Source organism: Ochotona curzoniae, unplaced genomic scaffold (assembly GCF_017591425.1).
Source record: "Ochotona curzoniae isolate NIBS_2020 unplaced genomic scaffold, NIBS_Ocur_1.0 scaffold_3208, whole genome shotgun sequence".
Classification (NCBI taxonomy): Eukaryota; Metazoa; Chordata; class Mammalia; order Lagomorpha; family Ochotonidae; genus Ochotona; species Ochotona curzoniae.
Genome location: NW_024467106.1, coordinates 17,133,541 through 17,149,645, shown reverse-complemented (window position 1 = coordinate 17,149,645; position 16,105 = coordinate 17,133,541). Strand labels below are relative to the sequence as shown.

Below are 16,105 nucleotides of genomic sequence, written 5' to 3'. Positions count from 1 at the left end.
CAGCTTTAGAAATCGTAAAATGAGAATGGTAGACTCTTGTCTCCTTGCCGTGGCCTTCAATTAGATCCTACAAGGAAGGGGCAAGCTACAGTCCCAGCTGGTGCAGCCAAGAGGGAAGGCTTAGTGCTCAAATCTTGCAGCTGTGACACCTACAAATCTAATAAGCAGCCTTGCTGGGTTGTAAAAGTTGAACTCCATCCCGGGATAAAATTACTACTAGCGAGGGCAGGTTGCATAGCAGGAGACTGGGATGATGGAGGAACTTAATCCCATAGGACTACTCAGACCCTTCCAGCCATATCTTACTACTCTACCTGGTCATTATATTGCTTCTCTAGATAATCTGTTGTAAACTGAGGCATACAGGAGGATGGCACCCTAGGCAACAAGTACCAACTTCAGAGGGTGCCACTCACATAGATTATGATGCCAGGAGACACCTGGGTCCTTTGGTCTGTTAACATGGTGGCATACCTGACACTCTGCTATGCCATTATTGGGAGCTGGTATGGTGTGGTGGCTAAGGGCAGAGGCTGTGAAACTGGACCACATGGCTTCTGACACAAACTTACTGAGTGGCCTTGGCCCAACAACTTAAGTTCTCCACAATTTCTTACTGCCAGCCATTCCAAGTGAAATTCATGCTCTTCTTCCAGGTTTCCCCATCTTAGTCACCTTGACAATTAAGCCAAGCTCATTGCTCATGTTACCTACTTCCTGAGTATATGCTGAATCCACTCCCTTCGCTGCATTCCTCCACTCACCATCACTATTCTGGGTCCAGATGATCCAATGTCTCCTCTGTACTTTGCCACAGTGCTATCAAAATGCTCTTATAAAATGCAAAGTGAACTGAGCCATTCCCTTGTCTGAAATTCTTCAACACAGCAACCTTGTTGCAGGAAGAGCAATGAAAAGGCTGAGTGGTTGCTCAGTCCCTGCACAGGTCGGCCTTGGCACTCAGCTGCACCAGCCTTGTGTCCTTCCACCTCCTCCTAGCCCTAGGGATCTTGCACAACCGTTTCCTTTGCTTGCAATGCTCTCCCGTAAGCCTATCTTCAGGTTCCAATGCTGGTCCTTCAGGGACATGCTTCTCTCTCCAGGACCCAGGTCCTGATGTCTTCCTTCACTGTTCTGTCACCAGGTCATTGGTGCATGTCTGCCTCCTGCTCCACACTCAGCTCAGTGTGCACTACATGAAGCTAGATAAGTTTCTTGTGTCCCTTAGTTTGTATGTACAGGACGGTGTCCTATAGAACAGGACCAGGTCCTGAATTTCTTGGCCATGAGGAACCTGGGATGGTCCTGAAGAACCTTCTCTCCCTATTTTACTTTTTAAACCAAAAGGAGCTCGGGGTCCAGGATGCAGGGTCTGGAAGTTAAGCCAGCTCATGTTTCTGGGCTGATTCTCCCGCCATGGATCAACGTCGCAGCTGGTCTCCAGTGTGTATGAGGTCAGTGGGTAGGAGAAGCCAAACTTGGGTGCCCTGGAAGGTGAAGTTTTAGGCCACCTCAAGTCCTGATTCTGGCTGGTCAAATTTCCGGGAGGCTGAGGACACAGTAAGATCACAATTTGAAAGGGAGCTGCCTGCAGAAGACCAGCAGGTGGTGGAGGGGACCAGGCTGAGCGCAGGAGCTGCCAGGAGTTTCTGAACTCTAATTGGGAAGTGGACTGCATGGCTTTAACGTCCAAAGCAGGGTGGGATTCCATGTCACGTAAGATTGGCACATGGACTTGCCACTTAGTCCCATTAGCTGGACCTTGCCTTACACAGAGGTAAGCGTTATACCTGTTAGTCTCAGAAGACTTGAAACCACCTTCCTCACTCTGGTTACTGGAGTCAGAAGGCCATAGAGGCACGTGCCCCACCGTGTTCTACCAAGATTTATCGCATCAGTGAAATATACCATTTCTGCCTCCTACATGTGATGTGAAAGTTCCTGCCTCTTCACATTGCTGCCACCTTAGCAGCCCAACATGGGATCTGGGGCAGGCCTAACTCCTGGCTGAGACCTGCCTGGGAGCCTCCAAGGAGATGCAAAATAAAATCTGAGCTTCGTCCAAAGTGCAGGGTTAGGCAGGGGCCTTCCTCTCACATCCTGCCTTAATAGCCCTGCCAAGCTCCTCCCTCAGTGTCTCCCACATCCTCAGGCAGTTCCTGTGGCCTCTGCTGGGCCTCCTCCCACTCCAGCCTCAGGGAGCATTTCCCAGCCACCTCCCCTTACAGGTCTTTCCCCTGTTCTGGTCTTGGAGATTTTCTTTGCTTCAAAGCACAGCACCAACTTGCAACTGCTTTTCTTACTTTATTTCCTGTCTGCTTCCACCACTCTTGGTAGAAATCCCAGAGGGAGAGTGCTGTGTTGCTCTGTCCCAGTGCCCAGCCCTGAGCCTGGTACACAGTGGAGGTTCTTGGACTCTCTGGAAGACAAGGCCTTCCTGGTGGTGGTATCTCAGGGAGTCAGGGACACTGTCTTTGCTTATGGATTCTTATCTTTGGGCTACATTTCTGCGCGCTAATGCGTACTGGCGTGTTGGGGAATGGGACTTCAGCAAGGCTCTGCTCTAAACCAGGACAGTGACCCAGGCCTCAGGGCCCGCTCCCAGCTCTGCAACCCAGCTCTGCAACCCGAACCCACAAGCTCTCGATGGCTTCTTAGCATTCCTAGATCCAGCCCCTCTCCCAGACTCCCTCACACCTGCACCCGGGACTCCAGGCAGCTTTCAAGCTGAAGCCACACCAGCAGGGACAGCTGGGAGGTCAGCAAAGACTACCCCAGGGCTGACGCAAGGGAGAAGTGAGGATGTGGCCGTGAGCGGTTCCAGGTAGGGCCTGACAGGAAGCATGAGGGCTGCTGTGCTTCCCACCAGCAGCAGGAAGAGGGCACAAGGGTAGAGTTCCAGAAGCAGCATTTACTTTGGTTTTTCACTTTTCCAAGGCTCCAGGGAACTGTCTTAAATTCCAATTCTCAGGTCTTGCACACTTTATCCATCACACCTCTTTTAACCAGTGCAACAGCTGGGGCGTGTAGTAGGTGATGATGATATCGGCCCCTGTGTGGGGAGAAAGGCAGGAAGCAGGTAGGGGAGGGCAGGAGCATACACAGTCTGGGTGCTGATTGCTAGTGGGGAAGGAAGAACGCACAGACAGGCCCGTGTTAACGCTGTGTGCCTTCAACCAGTGCTAAACCTTGGATGTGTCGTTATCTTTCTCTGGGCTTCACTGCAGGAGACAGCCAAGCTGGCAGCTTGCTTCCCATGCCAGGGTGCTCTACCACAGCTCCTGGTCTCACCCCTATCTCCTAGACAAGGACACAGCTGGCCATCTAAGTCCTCACATCTGGAAAGCAACTGAGCTCTCTGCTTTCCTGACTGCTCGGTGCTCTGAGGCCCACAGCCCCCCCTCCCCTCCCCTTCATCTGTGTCTGCTTTGGGCACCAGTGTTTCCAGGTTTGAGGTTGCAGGCTGTCTCATGACTTTGTTTCCCTTTCCGGGCAAGATGTGCCCGTGGCACAGGTCAAAAGCCCATCATCCCTGCCTGCCTGCTTACCTGCCCTGCGGAAGGCGGTCATGGCTTCCAGGACAGCAGCCTTGAGGTCAAACGCCCCAGCCTGGGCTCCGTGCCACAGCATGGCAAACTCTCCAGAGACGTGGTACACGGCCAGTGGAAGCTCAGGATGCTGCAGGCAGATTGCGGTGAGAATGTGGCATGATGCAGAGGGTGGGGGAGCCTTGGGCTATCCCACCCTGCCCAATCTGGAACCAACTTGAATCCTGTCTGCCAGCAGCCTGGGACTCATCAATCAGAGCCACTCAAAGGCCCCGGGAGAACCCATCCCCGAGGGTCATGGTGGTCTCTGGAAGGGTAGGGGCAGGCTGCTTCCAACCCTGCACTCTCAGCCTGGGATTCCAGAGTTCACAACCCACCTGTCCTGCCCCCAGCCAGGCCCCGTGTCGGCTCTGTGCTCACCTTGGCCTTCACCTCCCGCACAATGTCCAGGTAGGGCATGCCTGGCTTCACCATGAGCATATCGGCGCCTTCCCGTACATCCCTGTCCTAAGGCAGGAGGGAGCAGTGAGGTGGTGCCTGCCAGGGGAAGGCAGGGAAGGGCATGTGGCTGGGGCTCAAGCCCCCGTGGCTCACCACGGCTCGCAGGGCCAGGCCTCGTGCTCCGGGCGGCAGCTGGTAGCAGCGGCGGTCTCCAAAAGCTGGGCTTGACTGAGCCGCATCCCTGCCAGATAGAGGTGGCACAGTGGGCTCCGGCCAGGGATTACGGGGCTGAGGATTTAATAGGGAGGTCCTGCCCACTCACCGGAAAGGTCCATAGAAACAGGAAGCGAACTTGGCACTGTAGCTCATCACGGACACCTGTAGGAAGAAAGTGGGTCCAGACTCACCAGCCCCTTCCAGGTTGTCACAGCGTGATGAGGCAGGGAGGCCAAGGCCGTGAGGCACAGCCCCATCCTTGTATTCTGTCTCGCTGCAGCTCTGGGCCTTGATTTCCCCACCCAAGGCCAGTCGATAGGGGTCCCCAAGGCCTCTTCCAGCACTTGGTTCTGTGACCCTGGCAGATAAAGAGGGTGGGGGGGGGGCTGGTCCAAGACCCCTCCTTATCTCCTTATGTCCCTCCCACTCTTCTCGTACCCTGTTGCCAAATCCATTTGCCAAGAGGGCTTCTTTGATGGCTTCCACACGTCCATCCATCATGTCCGATGGGGCTACCACCTGACACCCTGAGAGGCAGAGGGAGGTGTTCAGAATACTGGGACATCCTACCCATAGCCCCCTGGCACCTGTAGTGCCCAGCCCCGCCAGGGGCTCACTCACCAGCTTTGGCGTAGGCCAGGGCCACCTCCGCTAGCCGTTGGCGGCTCTCTTCTGCCTGGAATGCTCCGTTTTTACCGAGGAGCCCTACAGGACAGTCGGTGGTTGTGTTCAGAGGGGCACTCGAGGCCCTGGGGAGAGGTGGGCACTGGCAGTGTCGGGATGGCAGGGGTGGGGGGCAGGCAGGGAGCTCACCACAGTGGCCATGGGAGGTATAAGGGCACAGGCAGACATCACAGGCCACCAGCAGGCTGGGGAAGGTCTTTCTCACCAAGCGGACAGCTTCAACGGCCGGGGAGTCCTCGGAGTCAGCGCCAGAGCCCCGCTCATCCTAGGGGTGGAGCAGGCAAGGCCAAGGGTTTTGCACAAAGCCTTCATGAAGGCACAGCAGGCAGACAATGGAGAGGGCCACCGTGGCTGTTCCCTCCATTTCCATCAACACCACCCTGGAAGGAAGCATGGTCAACTGGCTCCATGTGTAGAGGAGACAGAGAAGAAACCTGATCTACTCAGTCCAGGTGGCACAGCCCTAATTGGCTTCTTGGCCCACCACGGGTGCTGTCTTCAGGGCGGGAACCATGCCCACTCATCTGTGGCCCTAGGACCAGCCCAAGGTGAGAGCCAGTGTGGCCAGTGTGGCAGCTCAAAACGTTCTTGCCCAGCCTCTCTTCTTGACACTTCCTCCCCGGGCATCTTCACCTTGGGCACTCTGCTGGGGACACCGAAGATCAGGATGCAGCGCAGGCCTTCCTCCACCAGGGGCCTCAGCATCTCCTCCAGCCGGTTCACGCCATACCTGGGCCGGGAGCCGGGTGAGAGGCTGAAGGCAGGCAGGCCTCGGGCAAGGCCCCCTGCCCCTAGCCCCTCTGCCCGGTGCTTCTGCCAAGAACCAAGCTGCACGTAGTACGGAGAGGGCTCAAGGGCATGGCAGGCTCCTTCTACCCGAAGTCCTGCTCCCTTGTGTATGTGTCTGCAGTGATGGGCAGCTCATTCCTTTCTAGGCTGTGTCTCCTACTGTACAGGAGCCTCGGCCCTGGGGTAACCCTTCTCTGGACTGAGCTCAAGTCTGGGCCTTCCTCCTCCCAGCACCTCTACCGTCCCCTTGCCCCACCCTTGCCCTGGCTCCTACCTGGCCACTCCTGGGAGGCTGTCGATGGGCTGGATGTCCTCGGGAACATCCCTGCAAGAGTGGGGGATGGGCTATGGAGCGGGAGCTGTGGGAGGGGCCAGTGGTGAGAGGGGGACTGGGGCAGATGGCTGGGAAGCTGGGTGGGAACAGGGGAGCAGAGGGGAGCAAGAGAGAGGAAGGTAGGATCCAGTGTCTGGCTTCCCTGCCCGGCCAGGCCCAGGGCCTGAAATGATAATAGGGACAACAAGAAACAACAGTGACAATAAGAGCAAATGTATGGGGCCCGGTGCCGTGGCCTAGTGGCTAAAGTTCTCATCTTGAACGCGCCAGGATCCCATATGGGCACCTGTTCTAACCCCGGCAGCTCCGCTTCCCACCCAGGTCCCTGCTTGTGGCCTGGGAAAGCAGTGGAGGATGGCCCAGAGCTTTGGGACCCTGCGCCTGTGTGGGAGACCCAGAAGAGCTCCTGGCTCCTGGCTTTGGATTGGCGCAGCACCGGCTATGGCAGTCAATTGGGGAGTGTATCATAGTCCGGAAGATCTTCCTCTCTGTCTCTCCTCCTGTCTGCATATCTGACTTTGCAATGAAAATAAATCTTTTTTAAAAAATAAAGAGCAAGTGTACCCCCAAAGATCAGTCATCACAGGAGGGGACTGTGGGATTAGGAATTGGGGTCCTGATGTCAGAAGGGCTTCACTGTCCTGTTTCAGCTGTTTCCTCAAGTGAGTGACCTTGGCCAGGTCGTGGCCTCTCTGTGAGCCTCAGGCTGTGGGTTCAGCCACCAGAGACTGTCCACGGCTCCAAAGGTATGAGAGAGAACAAAACAGACACAATCTCTTCCCCGGGGGCTATCACCTGTGCAAAAAAAAAATGTAAATTCCAAATAGTTTTTTCATAGTATCTATTTTCTATTACTTTCCTGAAGATCCATCCTTATATGCATATGCATACATGTGAGCATCTTTGCACCACTAAACTTTCAATTTTTTTTTTCTATTCACTTGAAAAGCAGAGCAACAGAGTGGGGGGCTTTTATCTGCTAGTTCATGCCCCAAATACCTCCAACAACCAGGGCTAGGCCAGGCTGCAGCCACCTAGGTCTGCCATGCGGCTGATGGGGAAGCCAGCCCCTGTAAGCATCCACGTCTCCCAGGACACATTAACAGGGAGCTGGAGCAGAAGCAGCATGTACGTGGGATTCAAACTGTCACTCTTCCATGGATGGATAAAGTTCAGACCACTGGCCACGAAAGGCCCACAAAATCATCTGGTCTGGCCCTGCAAAGGCACCTACAGGTGGGATTCAGAATTTACTAACTCAAAAGCAGGCTAATTTTTAAGTTGATAATGTGCATGGCCTGTAAAAAAAAAATGCTATAAATCACCCCTATGATAAGGGATTGGGTACGCCAAGTGACGGCTTAACCCACTGCTCCACAATGCCCACCTCTCAACTATTTTTTTTTTTTTAAGATTTACTTACTTTTTATTTAAAAAGCAGAGAGAGACAGAAAGAGTTCCAAGTATTGCTTCACTTCCCAAATGGCTGCACTAGCTGGGCAGAAGCCAGGAGCTCCATCTGGGTTTCCCATGTGAGTATGGAGGCCCAAGTACTTAGACCGTCTTCCACTGCCTTCTCAGACACATGAGCAGGGAGCTGGCTGAACTGAACTGGTACTGCAGGATGCGAAGCCAGTGCTACAAGCAGCAGCTTACCTGACTGTGCCACAAGGCAGGCCCCTCACTTGCTTTTTCATTTGTCTGTTTAGTTGTTAGGACCCCATATTCTTGGCAAGCACACCTGAGCACCTTTCCTGCCTCTGTCTTCCTGCAGAAGCTCAGGCTCGGCCTTCCAATTCTCCAAACGGGACACATGAGCTCCTTCCAAGATTGGCTGGTTCCTAAGACTACTACCACCTGTCACCCAGCAGGACACCTCTCAGATCCTGAATCTTAGGCTGACAGCTCCCTTTACCCTCCTCCCACCTTGATGGGCAATACTGATGCCCACTCCAGTAAGCCCCTCCCTGCAGACCACAGGCCTGGTCTAAACCCAGGGACTCACGTGACGAAGATGGGGTAGATGAGGTTGGAGGCACTGAGGGTGGCAGCGGCTGACTGCCAGCTCCGAAGCAGCGGGTGGAAGTAGCCACTGTGCAGAACAGATTGGGGCTGCATGGTGTGGGCGGGAGGAGGGGCTGGGGCCAGTCAGCTGCTTGGAACGGGTGGCTGCTGGGGCTCCTGCTGCCTGCTCAGCTCTGTGGAGGAAGTAACAGGAGGCACCTGAGAGAGGGCCCCTCACCCCAGAGGCGCCCATCACACCTGCCTGCAAGCTAGGTCTTCCCAGATGACTGCATGCCTGCCTTCCTCTCTAGCCCAGCTCTATGCTGCGTGTGGCTCACCCTGCTGGTGTGAGACAAGTGCAGAAAGGAAAGTGAGCCTTCAGGTCTGGCCTAGCAATCAAAACCTCATGACATAAACTGGTCTTGTATTTTATTTGACTGTTAATTTTTTTTTTTTTTGCTTTTAATTTACTTTATCAAAAAGCTTCAGTGAGTTAGAAAGAAAGCAATAGGGCGGGTCCTTTCCTATGCATAGTTGGAGAATTATGAACCTGGCCAGCACGGAAACTCTGTTTAGCTCATGCGAAAGGCACTAAATGTTTAGTATGTGGGAAATGCACTCAACAGGAGTACAGAGAAGCAGGAATTCTCCCTAGAAAGGGAAGCACCAGGAACATGCTGGCACATGGCTTCCTACTCATTCAGAGAAACCAGTACAAGGCCTAACAGCCACCTGCGCATACCCACACATACTCCCCCGGCATCCCACCTCGGGAGTGGGTACCAGGGCTTTCCCAGCCCATGGAAACCTCCTGCTGGCCCCCAAATCCCAAGCTACACCCTGTGGCTTTGTCTGGCCAGTTCTCTGACCCACAAGACTTGGATGTCTCTACAGCCTCCCCGCAGCCATAGCCACCAAGTTATCCCCTCCTCACCCAAGCATTCTGCTTGCATAATCTCTTACATAACAGTTTAGCGTGAACCTGTCTTATCTGGGGCCAGGAAACAGTTTCTACAAGGATGGCTCCAGGCTTAGTCCATTTCCCCTCCTCCTCTGCTACTCTGGTGAGACACATGCTCTGCCCACCGACTCAGTGACGTAAGGCAGAAGCCAGGTGTGCCAGGTCATACTGACCCTTGCCCTTCCCCAAGGGACTTCCTGAGTCTGTGCTCCAGGCTGACAGAGCCTGATCATCAAGCCACGCCAAAGGTTCCAATCTGAGTTAGTAAGATGGGGGCCTTGAACTTGGTTTTCCAGCATGGGAATGTTCAGCTTGGTCAAGGGGAAGGGGATGAGGTTCTTTTTTTTTAAAGATCTGTTTATTTTTATTACAAAGTTAGATATACAAAGAGGAGGCAAGACAGAGGAAGATCGCCCATCCGATGGTTTACTTCCCAAGCGGCCCCAGTGGCTGGAGCTGAGCCAATCTGAAGCCAGGAGCTTCTTCCAGGTCTCCCATGTGGGAGCAGGGTACCAATGCTTTGGGCCGTCCTCTACTGCTTTCCCAGGACACAAGCAGGGAGCTGGATGGGAAGTGGGGCTGCCAGTATTAGAATTGGCGCCCATATGGGATCCTGGCACATGCAAGGCAAGGACTTAAGACACCAAGCTATTGTGCCAGGCCCAAAAGGCAGTTTTTTAGGGTGGCTGCTCTGAGCTTGCCTGACTGGGAGAAAACAGCAAGAGGGTGCTGGGAAGACAAGCTTAGAGAGCTCCCTTCTGGAGTTGACCCAGCAGTCAAGCAAGGACACAAAATCCAAGTCCCCAAAGTCGGGGCTGCCAGGCTCCGTGTGTCCAGTGTGTCCAGTCCAGTGGCTCCTTTGTACCAATGGGACCTCAAGGTCACCCAGCAAGTCAGAGGCTCAAAGAGTAGGACTATCAGTCAGGTATTCTAGAACTGGGAGTGGCTGGGAGGGGCTAATCCTTCAGTGCCCTGGGGCCTCTTTTATCTGGTCTTCCTCCTTGGTGAGGCAGGGGATTATCGGGAACCACTTGGGGGACCCACCCTACTGCTCCTGATGTGGTGGCAGGCCAGGCCTCCCTAAACGGGCCATCACTCAGCAGGCAGCAGAGCCTGGCTGCCCTGTTAAGATTTCACTTTCATGACTGTCCGCTCAAGGCGGGCCCGGTCACTTGTTTAAGATCACACTGCTAAATTCGTGACTGAACCGGAATGTGAATTGGCCCTAGACTGCAAACACAAGGTTTTTATATACTGTGCCCCTTAATCCTGGTAAACGACGCATCGCTCACACTGGCTCTGCTTTGGGCGCAGAAGACATGCAAGATACAACAGAAAAACACAGTGCATGTGTGGCTCTATGCTGGGCACTGGATCAGTCACTGCGTATCAGCACACTGGATTGCAAACACTGGCCTAGCCTTTGGTGACAAAGCAGAGGAAGCTCAGAGGTGCAGTGATGCGTCCCAAGGAGTCAGCTCAGATTCTGAAGCCAGGTCTTGGGCTCACTTCCCAGACCACAGTCTCTGTAGCAGGTCCCTGGCTTCTGGACCCCATGGACCTCTACGCCTCATGTCCTTCCCTCCTGGGGCTGAGGGACCAGCTGCCTCTTGCTGATCACAGTCTGGGTTAGCAAACTTCACCCAGGGAGGTTGGGAGGGGTGGGTAGGATGAGGATGGAGGGGAGGAGGGCTCACCAGGCAGTTCCAGGGATCCATTTTTTTTTTTTTTTAATTTTAGAGTTCAGATAGATTTGATAAATAAGGGAACAGAGCCAGGAAAAAAAAAATCATAGAAGTCCTACAACAGAGAGATTACTCAGTGCCTTCCATCTGAATGTGGAAATGGGGTGCAAGATGGAAGGGGACTTCCCCGAGATCCCACATTAAGTGGGGTACAGGGCAGGGATGGTGGGCTCTGCGATTCTTGGCTTCTAGTCCAATACCCTGTGACCCACACCACGTGGTTGCTCTGCTACCACAGGTGCTTGAGAAATACTGTGGGCGGGAAGACACTTCACAAGTCCCAGCTGGAGCCAGTTGAGCCCAATCCAGATAAGGATTTTGCTCTGCAAAAAGATCCTCAATGTTTGGGAGACTTTTGCATGCAAAGAGGGCACTTGTTCACACACCATGTGTCCCAAGCCAGACACAAGCACCTCCGCTCACCCACATGGCCAGCCGGGGTGTGGGGAAGGCAGAGGAGTGTGGTGCAGAGAGCACCATGTTTCCAGGCCAGTGCGTCCCAGATCTTGCTCGGTGCTTTGCTGTGCAATTTTGAGCACGCTCAGCAGCCTTGTAGTGGTTCTATATGAGGATCTGTAAAATGGGTAAGCCAAATCTGCAAGGCTGGGGGCAAGATGGGAGATGGTGAAAAGGCTGTGCCTGGCACCACGTTGACTAATTTTACTATGACGCTGAAGAAGGCTCAGGGTCTAGGATCGGACTTGTGGGTCACTGAGGCTTCCTAGGTTTCTGGAATGGAGCCCCTGTCTTCCCACAGCTCATGTGTGGGGGCAGAAAAAAAGCAAGTACCACACACAGATGCTGCAGCAGACAGGGGAGGTGGTGGTGCTGGCAGTCACTGGGGTCTCCCAGCCAAGGCCAACTTCCCACACTGACCATGCCTCCTCCCCTCTACCCCCAAGCTGGAAGCGACTTATCCAGGGCTCCAGGAGCTGCCTCCGCGAGGGACTGAGTTCCCAAGAGCTCTGCAGAGAATGTCAGAGGCTGGGTTTGGGAACTGCTGCCAGCTCTGGCAGGCTCCGTCCCCCGACTGGGGAGGCAGTGGCAGCAGAGAGGCCAGCGGGGTGGCAAGTGACCGGGACCCTCCAGGGTAGCAACTCTGAAGCAGTTCTGAAAAGGCGTGGACTGGGCAGGGGGGGAAAGGGACTGTTCAGTCAGGTGCATTTGCCGGATTCCGTTCCCCAGTGCTTGTTGCAGGGCTGGACGCAGGGATTAAAGAGAAAGGCGAAGACCCTGGCCTTGTCCTAGGGCACTGCAGAGCCTCCTCTCCTCCGGGCTTAGCCATTTGCACAGACTCCTGGGACATCTTGGCTAAGAGGATACCGAGTACAACAAGAAAACAACAATGACGAAATGGCCGAGGAGGCCAGGCACTGGTCAGGGACGGGATCTGGGACAGAAGCCAAGTCTCCGGCAGCCCTGTCCTCAATGCTCTGCATACCCTTTTGATACTCCGAGGACATATCCCCAGCAGCTGGGCTTGTGGCGGGAAGTGCTCTGGAGGAGGGGAGCGGCGACTCTGGACCTAGCGGACAGCACAGCTCTGGAGTCTGCCCAAGGCGCGCACGCCGAGGAGTTCTGTACCCCTCCGGGCTCGGCTTCCTCGGCTAGTGCAAGGGGCACTTGAGCCGACCTCGGTGGGCTGTGAGGACCGAACGGGCCAATGCAGGCACGCAACTGCGAGCACAAAGCGCCTGCTGTTGTTTCCGTCTGCACCCCTGAGCTCGCTGCGAGGCACCTCGGGCTCGGCTCCATTGGAGCCTGCCCCAGCAGTGTCCGGGGCAGTGGACCCCCAGAGACAAAACGTGGACCATTCACGCCCCCAACGCGCGCGCGCGCACACACACACACACACACACACACACAGGCTCCCGGGGGACCGGATCCCCGCTAGGGAGCCCCAGCCTCCGCCTCGAGCCACCCTCCCAGGCCGCCTTCTCCGCGGGCTGCAGCACCCCGGCTCACCTGCCTCGGGGAGCGATCCCGGCCGCCGCTCCCGCCGCCGCTGCCGCTCGGCCTTCTAGTCCCGCGGCCCACGTGGGGGCGGGGCGGCTCACCCGGAAGCAGCGTGCCCGGGACCCGACTGGCGGCGTGCCGGCCAAGCCCCCTCGGGGCACTCCTCCCCCCCGCCTCGACGGAGGCCCCGCCCACGCAAGGCGGGCTCGTCGAGGTCGGGCCAATCGGGTGTGCCGAGGCTGAAGGGCCGCCCGCAGCCCCGCCCACCCTCGCGTCACGGGCAGAGGGTGGAGGTTGCCCACGTGGGTTCCCGTGACCCGCGCCGGCGGGGCGTGTGCGTGTGCGTGTGCGTGTGCGTGTGAGCCTGCCTCCTAGGCTATTCATTACAGCGCTGTTTTAATTTTGTTCTAGTTCCTTGCCAAGCCTGGCGCTGGTTAGTTGTTGAAAGAAACATTGGCAGGCGAAGATATTAAGACAACACTGTCATGCCCAGCGCAACAGCCAAGTCTGATTTTTCTAGACCCGAGCATTTTCTGGTAGTTGAGTTAGAACCATTCCAAGTCAGAAACCTGGCGCTGACTGTGCTCGAAGGTCAGCGGGGCCGGGAATGGACGAGTTAACAGTAGGGGATCGTCAAAGAAAGGCTTTGGAAAAATTCTTTTTAAAAAAGATTTATTTATTTACTTTTAATTGGAAAGCCGGATTCACAGAGAGGAGAGACAGAAACATCTTCCATCCGCTGGTTCACCCCCAAGTGGCCACAACAGCTGAAGTCCGAGCCAATCTGAAGCCAGGAGCCAGGAGCTACTTTCTGGGTCTCCCATGCAGGTGCAAGGTCCCAAGGCTTTGGGCCGCCCTCTATTACTTTCCCAGGCCACAGACAGGGAGCTGGAAGGGAAGTGGATCAGCCTGAATACAAACCGGTGTCCGAATGGGCTCCTGGTGCATGGTGAGGCATGTAGTAACTAGGCTATTGTGCTGCAGGGCCAGGATTCTTAAAGGGGTGGTTGAGACCTTGGAAAGCAGAGGGTTCCAGGGTTAAGGGACATGGTGGTTTATTGCTAGGGACATGGAGTCTGCTGAAGTCCCAGGCGCTGGAGTTCTGATCTGTGTTCCCAGAGGAGGGAGGAAAGGAGGTCCTGTGCTTTAAGAGGTGGGGACAATACCACACACTTCTGCATGCAGTTACCTAACCTTAACTATGCCCTACATTTCTTTCACCTGTTTCCTTAGTTTGGCAATAATTAGGACTATTTATTTATTATTTCAGGGTTTTATTTGTAATTATTACTTTATTTTGATAATTTTTACATAGTTGATTAGGGCACCAAGGGTCAAGGGCTACAGGAAAGTGAGTAAGACCATTGTTTCCACATTATCTTTTGTTTTCTAGCTCTGGGCTAAGGGGAGAACAAAGGGAGAAGCCTCACCCAGCCTCCCACCCATCCCAGGTCTCCGACATGTGGCATGATGCTCTGAGGGTCCTGCTCAAGTGGTTTTGATAGTCCAACAGTTAGAAATTGCTGCCAGTCTCGCCATTCCAAGCACAATGAAATCTCTCCAGAATCCACTGGCTGACAGTCTACCTTAGAGTCTCCGTTAGCCCAGATTTTCACTGTCAACACATGGCTGGGGTAGATACCGATTTGTTCTGTCCTCTGTCCTGCTGTGGTACCAGGTGTCCTCTGCAGGTTCCAATAGACTGCCATATCCTCCATGTGCACTTGGATTTGCTGTCTACTGTTGCATCTGAGCCTCAGAGGAGGCTCAGCTTTAACACTTGTCTCCATGGTCAGACCATGAAACCTGCGCTTCTCTTCATGGTTGGGGTTCTGAGATCAGCAGTTCAGTTGGAGGGATCTGCAAAGAAACTTTGTCTGAGGTGATCCCAGGCATGATTCCTGTGTGTGTATGCCAGTATAGGGTCCAACAGAGTCCATTGCCCCCGTCAGCTTATGAATATGCTGGTAGTTGCAATTGCTAGGTCAGTTCTGTTTCCAGCCCTATCTTCCACATGAGTCAATGGGTGTTGCAGTTCAGCCTGATTCTGCCCACCACACAGTTGGCCCTCACGCAAACCAGTGGGAGCTACAGCCTAGTCAGGGCAACTCCCAATAACTCCCCCCCTCAGGCCTGCCCCCTGCCCTGGTTCCCATGCTTGCTAGTATGTACAGCAGACTGTTCCAGTCTCTCCCACATCCCATTCAGCTCTCAGGTTTTTTATTTATTTAAGAGTCATTGCACAAACAGAGATCTTCCATCTGCTGGTTCACTCCCCAAATGGCCAAAATGGCCGGAGCTGGGCTCATCTGAAGCCAGGAGCCTGGATCTTTTTCCTGGTCTCCCATGTGGGTGCAGGGGCCCAAGGAGGCATCAGGCCACGCTTTGCTGCTTTCCCTAGCTGTTAGCAGGGATCTGGGTCAGGAGTGGAGCAGCCAGGACTCTTTAGAGGCCCCTGGAAGGGATACCAGCACTGCAGGCAGAGGATTAAAGCGTTACACCACAACATCACTCTAACATAAATAAATCTTGAGCATAACATTGAGCAAAAGAAGTCAGACACAAGAGTACATATTTGGCTTATATGAAGTCTGAGTCAGGCAGAATTACTCTGTGCTGGTTGGTGTCAGAACAGCTGTCCCTTGGCAGATGGGGGAGACTAAAAGGGAGATCACTGGGACTTTTTTTTTCTTTTTGAAAAAGATTTATTATTTTTATTGGAAGGGCAGATTTATAGAGAGAAGGTGAGACAAAAATCTTCCATCCACTGGTTCACTCCCCAAATGGCTGTAACAGCTGAAGCTGAGCCAATTGTAAGCCAGGAGCTTCTTCCAGCGCTCCTACATGGGTACAGGATGCCATAGCTTTGTGCCATCCTCTAGAGCTTTCCCAGGTGACAAGCAGGGAGCTGGATAGGAAGTGGAGCAGCTGGGACTCGAATCAGTGCCCATATGGGATCCCAGCGCTTGCAGGGAGAGCATTAGCCAATTGAGCCATCATGCTGGGCCCCAAAGATATTTTTGGTAATAGTGAGAAATGGGGCATTCTTTGGGAGATTCATTCCAGACAGGTACACACAGCCCTGTGACAGAAAAGATTAATAAAACAGATGTATTTTTCCTTAGGTTTTATATGACAAGTTTGGGTTTGGCAGGAAGTGGAGGGTAGGGAACTATAACCCACCCTGTTTCATGAAGATACACTTGGCAAGTCGAACACAGGGGAAGCAGAGAGGAGGCAGGAAGCTGAGCTCAAAGGAAGCCACAGGAGTGCAGAAGGGACTTGGCTCAGCTTACTGTATTGCTCCTGGGAATAAAGAACTTTTGTGAAAGGAAAAAAGCCACTGGACCTAATGACCACTGAGGTCCTGCCTTTGCCAACTACACAGAACTTCATTTAGGGTTTGGAAAGGCCATGTGGATTCGTG

The 16,105-nt window shown here is 54.1% G+C and overlaps 1 protein-coding gene across 2 annotated transcripts; it reads right to left on the bottom strand.

Annotated features, from left to right (window-relative positions):
* Positions 1 to 2,891: 2,891 nt before the first annotated feature.
* ALAD (aminolevulinate dehydratase) lies at positions 2,892 to 12,799 on the bottom strand. Of its 2 annotated transcripts, XM_040962924.1 has the most exons (12): positions 12,688 to 12,799; positions 8,018 to 8,208; positions 5,953 to 6,003; positions 5,523 to 5,619; positions 5,019 to 5,154; positions 4,827 to 4,910; positions 4,644 to 4,732; positions 4,312 to 4,367; positions 4,143 to 4,230; positions 3,969 to 4,055; positions 3,549 to 3,678; positions 2,892 to 3,052 (listed from the first exon to the last, which is right to left on the bottom strand). In XM_040962924.1, exons 2-12 carry the CDS (start codon positions 8,128 to 8,130, stop codon positions 2,991 to 2,993), a joined length of 993 nt encoding a protein of 330 aa, XP_040818858.1. In that variant the 5' UTR covers positions 8,131 to 8,208; positions 12,688 to 12,799; the 3' UTR covers positions 2,892 to 2,990. The 2 variants fall into 2 exon arrangements, with proteins under 2 accessions (XP_040818858.1, XP_040818859.1); XM_040962925.1 differs by lacking the exons at positions 5,953 to 6,003; positions 12,688 to 12,799 and having other exon boundaries at positions 8,018 to 8,152.
* Positions 12,800 to 16,105: the final 3,306 nt, after the last annotated feature.